Source organism: Mus pahari, chromosome 10 (genome assembly GCF_900095145.1).
Source record: "Mus pahari chromosome 10, PAHARI_EIJ_v1.1, whole genome shotgun sequence".
NCBI classification, from domain to species: domain Eukaryota; kingdom Metazoa; phylum Chordata; class Mammalia; order Rodentia; family Muridae; genus Mus; species Mus pahari.
In genome coordinates, this window is record NC_034599.1 from 92,823,344 (window position 1) to 92,832,491 (window position 9,148).

Sequence of the window (9,148 nt, forward strand, 5' to 3'; positions counted from 1 at the left end):
GAGAGAGAGAGAGCGCTACCACAGGAGCAGAGAAGATGTTGGCATGGTTGCTTAGGAGACATGGTTTCTTAGAGTGGGGAGTTCTGAGGGAGACTAGTTGCCTCTGGGCATTTCTGCCCTTGCTCTCAGGTCAGCTGCCTGGCTGCATGGCTGCCTGTCCCACTAGCTGTCCCTTCTGCCCTCTTGCTGGAAGGTTTCTCATCTACCATAAGTGTTGGGGGTCTTAGTTCTCAGCTCTTAGCATGTCTCTCTCAGCTAGCGAGATGACAGTGCTTGATGACGTGTCATGTGAGTTTGACCACCATCTCTACATCCACATGAGATGGAGGACGAGAACCAAGCAAGCGGTCTTCTGACCTCTACACCTGTGGCATACTGCATATACACCCACCCATTACATACATAAAATAAGTAAATGTTCAAAAAAAATCAAATATCATAGCTGATTCACACAGTTAATGAATGAAACACAACAATCTAAGCATTTCACAAGGCTGGTCGCATGGGTTACTAAAACAGTCCAAACTTTCACAACAGGACGGAGGGCGGCCCGAAGCCAGGCCCTTTCTGTGGATACTTACTTGTCACAGAGGTTAGAGTCTGCCGACTGACTCAGTTTGTGTAGAATATCTACAATCCCCATGTCTCGTAATTTATCCTGGCGTTCCTGTGAACCTAAAACATTGACACTACTAGATTACTGGGACCATGATACAGGACACTGTTCACCTCTAGCTTTAGCAGAATCATTGGCACCAACTCTCATATCCCTACCATCCCCCACGTGGCTGGACTCCCTCATGCCTGAACTTGTTCACAGTCTTTCTGGCCTCTTTGCCTCTTGAACCCTCCTTCCTTAAAGTACACCCGGGATTCTGCTGATGGTTTCTGCATGGTTTGCAGAGTCAAGGTCACATTCTTTGGCATGGCATAAGACCCTGTGTCACTCGGCTTTGTCACTCTTTAAGGACAAACCAGTCTTTGGCAGGGCCCACTTTTCCTATTCTGTGTTTCCCACTCCTTGGCTCTCCTAGCACTTGCTGCCTCTGTGACAGCAATGTGGCATTTCTAATTTCATACTGCTCTGCATTATCTTCCAATCAGATGACTAGCCTGAAGCCTGTTTTTGATGTCTTGAGTTGCATGCAACTCTTGGTATTAATCCTGAGTTTTGCTTTCTTCTACTTTGTTCTGTAAAGTTCTACACGCAAAATACATGAACCTCCCTGGACTTTCTTCCCCACTGAATGGTGTCGTGGCTGATTGGCCTAGTGGCTCATGCATGCAACACCCTTTCTACCCTAGAGGCCTGGTATAGATAGACTGATTCTCACAGCAAGATAACTCTGTAATATTGATAACTCTGTAAACAGCTAATCCAAGTGTGCAAGGTACACTCTAAAGGTACTTCTGCTTTCCCTATGTAAATGTTGGTCCAAAACTTTCTTTGGAACAAACCTCACCAATATCTTACCTTCCTCTTCGTTCCATATGAGGTTTGATATACAAAACATGGCAGCAAGCTGCAGTTTGACATGTGAATGACCCTATTGACATAGAAAAGGAATGATCAAACTGGGGTATCTCACTGCACATCATGCTCTTTGTGACACACTACAGGTAATTCCAAAAGCCTATAGTTCTGAACCAGAAGCCACAAACCTGAGGAGCTATAAAGTTAACATTAAAGAGAGTAAAGGTCAGGAGGCTAAGAGCAATCGGGAATAGTGGGAAAGCTGGCCAATAGGAGTGCAGCCCTTGCCAAAAGACAATAAAAATTTAAAAATCATCCAATGGTCAAACAAAATGGTTCTTGAGGCCATGGGGGAGAAGTGTGCACTTTCAACACGGGTTCCTTGAAACAAAGGTACCCAACAGCTCTACACTGTCAACCAGCCATGCACTCTTCAGGCACTGGCAACAATGAACTGGGCACCTGACAGCTCTATGCTTTGACTAGCCTATGTTCTTAGTCACTGGCATCAATGAGCTAGGCACCTAACATGCCATTCTTTCAGTCTCTGGCAGATGATGAACTGGATGTGGACTTCATATTAGCTCTTCAGCTACTATCGTGCCCAAGTAGTACAACGATCCTTCTGGGTTAGGAAATGAAGCTATGGTGAGAAGGCTCATCAATTACCAGCTTTAAGCACAACCTATAGTTTACTCTCCTGATACTACTTCTGAAAATCAGAAAGTAAGAGCATTCTATCATTCTTATTTTCAGAAGTAGTAATGAAATTAGTCTTTTTTCTCTGTAAGAATATCCCAAAGGACGAGGTCAAATTGCTACCTGACTTATCAAACATCACAGGTATGACTAAGGAGCCTTACCCTCTAACACACGAGTCTCACTTACTGTCCGTGAACAAATGGGTCTCCTGGTTAGGTTGGACTCTTTATCCCTATAGCATGCTTTCTCATAAATGAAAGATGACTCAATAAACAGTAAGTAATCTTCACATTACTTCCTGCTTGCCCATTATAAAGGTTGTAAATGAGGGCTGGCGAGACAGCTCAGCAGTTAGGACCCTCTGGAGGGTCCTCCAGAGGACTCGGATTTGATTCCAGGACCCACATGGCACCTCACAGCTACCTATAACCCCAGTTCCAGGGGATCCAGTGCCCTCTTCTGATCTGTGTGGGCACCAAGCACACATGTGATACACATGCATACATATACCCAATCACACACATACACATAAAATCTAATAAAGAAATAAATTGAAAACTGAAGCCCTTCAATAATTAGCGTACATCCCAAAGAACACCAACTGTATGCTATACTCCAGGGTTTCTGGCAGACTTATCCCTGCAGGAAGGACTACATACACACAGATAAGGCAAAGGACTGGGCATGGCTTCCTCTACCACAAGTTTTTGGTGAGTGACTCTTCTTTTCCCATCAATGGTTTTAAAGAAATATTCAGTTTGTGCACATAAGCCAGAAGAAAATAAAACCTGTCACGTGCATCCAGTGTCAGACTGACTGAGTAGACTGAGCAAATGAGTATTCACTCCTGAGAACGAATCCGTCCTTGTTCACTAACGAGGGAGGCTGGAGGGGAAGGAACCTAACAGGTGAGCACACACGAAAATCTCTCTGAAAACAGCAATCTTTAAATAGAGGCTTTCAAAACGCAAGGAGCTAGATGTATGAAAATCACGGGGACGTGAACTCCAAACAGAAAGCTTCTCAGGGGGTCTGATGGGGGCACAGCCTGTAAATAGTCTACTCCCCAGATACTGCTTCTGAAAAGGATACCAGGATGAAGGAGCTGGTGGGCCCTTGTAGGCTAGAAGAGGGACTGTGGCTTTCACTCTGCATTCAGAGGAAGCTCCTGAAGGATTTACAAGACACGAGGTCTGAGCCACAGTTTTGGTTGAGGGAACTGGAGTGCAGTTCCGGAGGCCACTGCAGTCAGACAGTCCATCAGACAGGAGTCCAATCGGCATGGACTCCAGTCGGGGCAGTGGCAATAGGAAGATATAAACAGATCAAAACCGGTTTTTGAGAGAGGGTTCCTAAGACTTGCTGATAATCTAGACAAATGTGTGGACAGGACAGGGAAAAGCAATCAACCCTGCATCTGATTTGAGCACTGGAGTGGTTGGCAGAGGAGGAGACACATCAGCTTAGGAGAGACACTGACTTACAAAACACAAGCCCAACAGGTGGCTAGACAGCATGAGAAGGCAGGAGGGTACCAGGTCCAGAGTCCTGAGGGAGTCCGGGGTTTCGATACACCTTTTAAAATAACTTGCAGGGATGGAAAACAAACCACGGCATAGATGAGAGTTGGCTAGGCCCGTGGTTTTCCTCCATCTTAAACGTAAGAATAACTTTAAGAAATCTGGCTAACTCTGTCATACCCCAGATTTGTATTAGACTCTTGTGAGGACAAGGATAAGGCAGGCCGTGAAAGCTCCTTAGGAGGCTCTACTGTGAGGCCGAAGCTGCAAACCAGCAACTCGGGAGAGCAGATCTTCACTGGAACAGGGGCAGCTGAGTGAGGAGGGCAGTGCCAGAGGAAGAAGGGTAGAGCAAGTTTGGAGGCAGGAAAGGAGTAAGAAGATGCCAAAGATGCTATTGGGGAGAAGGGCTTTGAATGGCAGTGGGAAAATGGATGGATACCTTGATGCCTCAGCGAGCAGATAAGTCATGTGCACTGGAGATGCTCTACCACTAAGGGAATTTCCAAAAGACAGAAGACGCTACTCAGTAATGAAAGACAAGGGCATTATCAGTTCAAGTTATAGGTTTTTACTCAACAAACACTGAGTAGGTATTTGGGCCAGGCACCGTAAGGATGGTAGATACAGACTGCGCAGAGTTGACTCAGGGCTCACTTCAGGAACGGAGACTGTAGATGCACACAGCCACATCACTGAATTGACTAAACTGCTCTAAAGAGAACAATGTGATAACAGTTCACACAAGAAGGCCCCAGAGATGAAGTACCAGTTCAACTGGGATCTGAAGGGTGAGGAGTGGGGCAAAGAAGTGTCCCTGGTGGAGAAGTCAGTACAGATAAAGCTGCTGAGGAAGGAAAGAATGTGGTTTCATTTAGGAGCTAGAATGGAGCCACGAAGCAGACCAGCGGTACTGTGAGTGGGCCACACGGTATTTACTAGGCCAAGAATTTGACTCAAAGGAGCTAGGGTGTGGGGACATGTGGATTTTTTTTTTTTTTTTTTTTTTTTGAGACAGGGTTTCTCTGTATATCCCTGGCTGTCCTGGAACTCACTTTGCAGAGCAGGCTGGCCTAGAACTCAGAAATCCGCCAGCCTCTGCCTCCCGAGTGCTGGGATTAAAGGTGTGTGCCACCACGCCCGGCTGACATGTGGATTTTGTCTTCTGTTTTTTTAGTACATTGAACAGTAAGATGACACAAAGTGAAAGGGACCTCAGGGTTAAGCATAAAAGACCAAGGAGAAAGTATGACCCTATTCAGGGGAGAATGGAGGCACAGCTTACTAGAAAATCAGTGAAGGACACAAGACAGGGTTTATAAACACAAATCATCCAGTTTGGGTCTGTGCCTTTAATTATTAGCTATGGAATGTCCAGCAAAGAGAAGGCAGCTTTGCTGGAGGAAGAGCGTGAGGAGACATCCTTCATGGTTAGAATGCTGCTGTAAAAATGGACAAAATGAAGAAAGATGGGGGCATTTGGCATTAGATGCAGGTGCTGACCTGGCAGTTTCCCATGATGGCAGTGACAAAGCAGTGGGTGGCAGGCTGTACTTGGAAGTAAGCATGTCAAGGAAGCAAGGAACCAGGAAGCTGGAGGGCTTATCACCATGGAGTTGAGAGACCCATGGGAGACAGGACTGAGGAGAACCGAGAGCTCAAATCTTAATAAGAGGGAGGCAGAAGAACAGGACAGGAGCTGGGTGGGAGTGCTAACTGCGCTGGGGGCCTGTTTAGTATACAAACTCTGACTTTGTTACATTCTTCTTTCTGCTGTTTGTTTGAGCAAGGAAGCTACAGCCCTTGTCATCTAATTCTGCAGTAAGAGGGACTGAGGCTTACCATGTAATATTTGATTTTCTGCAGGATGTCATCATTGGTCATAATAAGCTCTTTTGCTGTTGTCCCATCTGCAATGTTGGCTAGGATGCACAGTGTCTGCAAAAGAACAAAGAGCCAGTGATCAAGAAAGCTCCCTCCAGGCTAGAGGGACGGCGCAGTGGTTAAGAACATGTGCTGCTCTTGTACAAGACCCAAGTCTGGTTCCCAGGATCCACGTGGTGGCTCAGAACAACCCTTAACTCCAGTTCCAGGGGATACGATACCCTCTTGTGACCTCTGTGGGCACCAGGTACACACATAGCATGTATATACATACACGTTCAGGTAAAACACTCATACACATAAAATAAAATTTAAAAAGGAAGTTCCCAGATGATGGAAAAATCGCTCATTGGAAAGCACACAGCTTTTGCTGAGTTCTATCAATGCCCTGATTCTCATCTCCTGTCATTATTGCCAAACAAAGTAACCATATCCAAGAAAAGTATATCTTATGCAAACAAGAACTCAAACACTTCAGTGGTTTCTTGTTGGGCTTTAAGCCATCACATTAACGTTAGTGACTAGCATACCTAAGAGCCTGGGTTGGATCCTGGCACTTCCAAATTCCTACTACAAGGACAATAAATTTAGAAACTCATTTCTAAGAAGATCCCATGACTGATCCCAGCTTTCTTTGAAGATGCAGCCTCTTTGCTGGAAGCTTCTTAAGAACGGCAACTCCCCTCTTTCTATAGGTCTCCATCTGTAACTTGCTCCCAAGCTCATGACTGAACCTGTCTACATGCCACACTGGCTATTACAATTACATACATGTTGATGATTTTTGAGGGACAGAAAAAGAAGTCATATGTATGTGTAAAGGATCCTGGTCCAGGTTAGCCTGATGAAGAGACTGGAGAGGCCCTAGGCCAGCTGGTGGGACAGTACATTTTGACAGGGCACTGGCAAGTGGAGATTCTGCTCAGTAGAAGAGACCATGCTTACCAGATGTTCTCTTTCCTGTAGCCAGGATTAAGGTAAAGGTAAAGGGACTTTGGCAGAGAAATCAATACAAACCCAGATGGAGCCCAGCACAGACTGGTCTTCTGCAGGGCACCCGGGGGAGATGGGAATAAGACACCCTGACTTTGACAGTTTCATAAACAACTGTATTTCATTGAAGCAAAAGGGAACCAAGAAAACAAAAGTTGCTGAGTACTATAGAGGCCACAGGAGTCTGACAGGCATCAAAGACAGCTGAGGACTGGGCACAGCCTCAGTCTCTTCCAGCCTAAGCCTTTTCCTTTATAAGGTTTAAAGGATGGAAGCTGAGGAGGAAACTTTTCTTTTTTGGTTTTGTTTTTTGTTATTTTTTGTTTTTTTGTTTTGTTTTGTTTTGTTTTGTTTTTTTTGAGACAGGGTTTCTCTGTATAGCCCTGGCTGTCCTGGAATTTACTCTGTAGACCAGGCTGGAAGAAACTTTTCTTACTGAGGCCCAAGACCTCAAATATCTTGAGGGGTCTGGGACTTAATTTCCCTTTGATTAACACAAGGCTATAACTAGATTAAGAGATGAAATATGAACCAAAGAAGAGAGAGAAAATACAACTTCTATAATTCAAGGCCTACGCGGGTAGTAGTGACACATTTAATCCTGGGCAGCTGGATCACAATGATCTGTGACAGTAATGGCTTGAGGAAGATGGATTGGTGCGTGACAGATTAGCAGATTAGCAGACAGTTCCCTAAGAAAAGCAGTAACAATGGATTTGTACTTTAAAAAAAAGTATTTCCTTCTAACAAAAGAATTCTTATTGGAGTGTTTATATGGTAGGTTGATGTGAGTGGATGTGGCACAGCGCATATGTGAAGGTCAGAGGACAACTATGTGGGCTCAGGTCTCCTACGTTTACATGGATTCTGAAGAACAATTCGGGTTGCTAGACCTGTGAGGCAAACACCTTTACCCTCAGGACGGTCTCAGCAGCCTTCTGCTTGTGGGGCATGTGTGTTTACTTGCAGAGCTTCACTATGTATCCAAGACTGACCTTGAACTTGTAGCAACATTCCTAGCTTTGAAATTAGGGGCATTCTGTTTAACTCACGGGATGATAGGAAAGGGGCTGATAGCAACTGCTTTCAAGGGATTCAAGTTTAGAAATGTGGAGCAATGGCCATTTTGCCCACATTCTGATCTCAGTTCAACAAGAGGACAGGGTTATCGCATGTAAGGAGTGAGTATCCAATCCTTTCTTTCTTCTCCTACTCATGTCTTTCCATCCAGATCTGTTGACACCAGATGCACTAATGAAGGCACACTGGCACTGCATGTACAAACACACGCCTTCCTTTACTTCAGCTCTTCCTTTGTGGTGCTGATTACAAAATGATTTCACAAGCCTTATAAGGTGAACTCCCAGGTGTTGGTGAGACAATCCTCCCTAAACAGACATCATCGCAATTCCCTAGGACAAAGCCAACATGCCAAGAGCAGGGCCAAGCCATATGTAGAAAGGTAGAGCTAGGAGGGAGCAGGGAGGGGAAGAATACACAGGTTCCATTCCTCTGTCTCGTTTCCCCATTTCTCCTCAGAAGGGCTCAGACTGGGCTGGCCAGAGCAGCCTAATAGGACATCATGAAAATGACTGGCTATGAACGAGAATTTCAAAAGGCCAAATCTTTTGGGGGAAAGGAAGAAATGCAAACATGTTAAACCTTACTGTGGAAGAACTACCCCTCTCTTACATACTCAAGAATATAAAGAAAAATTATGGAAGGCTCTTTCAGTAAGACAGATGAGCAATTCGTTTTCTTTTTTTTTTTTTTTGAGCATCAGAATAGGTCTATGAGCCTCAACAACAACAAAAACAAAAACAGAACAAAACAAAAGCCAAAAAAAAAAAAAAACCAACCTTACTATAAATAGTAAGAAAATAGACAAGAAAATCAAAGACATTTAATTAGTTCTTGAAGTAAGTCAACTCAAGATATGAACTAGACAGCGGAAAGATAAAAGCTGCACTAGTGTTTGTATAATCCACTAGCATCAACAACTGAAAATCACTAAAGTAAAGCTGAGCCTGGCAAACTGTGGCCTGGAGCCACTCGACACCTGGTCTATGTGAACATGGGGCTCTGTTGAAGCACAGCCAGGCGTCCGTCTTGCCAGTGGCTGCTCAGGGATGCAGCACCAGTAAAGAGTTTCCAACAGCTGCAGAAAAACTGACTGGAAAAAAACCACAACCCAGTATATACTCATTGGTAGTCAGTACGCTATGTTAAAATTTTCTTTTTTAATAAGGACGATCTATCAAAAACCTACACATCTCATAATCAATGGTGAAAGGCAATATTTATGGTAACAGGGAATTTCCACTTGCTTTTTGTTTGTGTATTTTCTGTTCCTTTTTTAACAGAATTGACTATTCTAGCTCGTTTTACTTTCCAAAGATTTTTAGGAACTGAAAGACTTTGGTAATTCACAACTATATTAACACTTCCTTATTCTGGGATCATGACTGGGATTATGTTGTCTGTAACATTTAAGGCTAGGCACCATCGTTATTTTCCCCCTTTTGGGACAGGGTTTCTCTGTGTAGCCCTGGCTGTCCTGGAACTCACTTTGTAG

The 9,148-nt window shown here is 44.4% G+C and overlaps 1 protein-coding gene across 3 annotated transcripts in view; it reads right to left on the reverse strand.

Moving 5' to 3' along the window:
- Positions 1–9,148, reverse strand: part of Armc8 (armadillo repeat containing 8) — a 92,297-nt gene that overhangs the window by 4,198 nt on the left and 78,951 nt on the right. For all 3 annotated transcript variants that reach the window (XM_021206609.1, XM_021206610.2, XM_029543001.1), the window contains 3 exons: positions 5,539–5,634; positions 1,475–1,547; positions 582–675 (listed from right to left, as the gene is read on the reverse strand). In XM_021206609.1, coding sequence (XP_021062268.1) covers positions 582–675; positions 1,475–1,547; positions 5,539–5,634 — 263 coding nt within the window. The remainder of the gene's footprint in view (positions 1–581; positions 676–1,474; positions 1,548–5,538; positions 5,635–9,148) is intronic.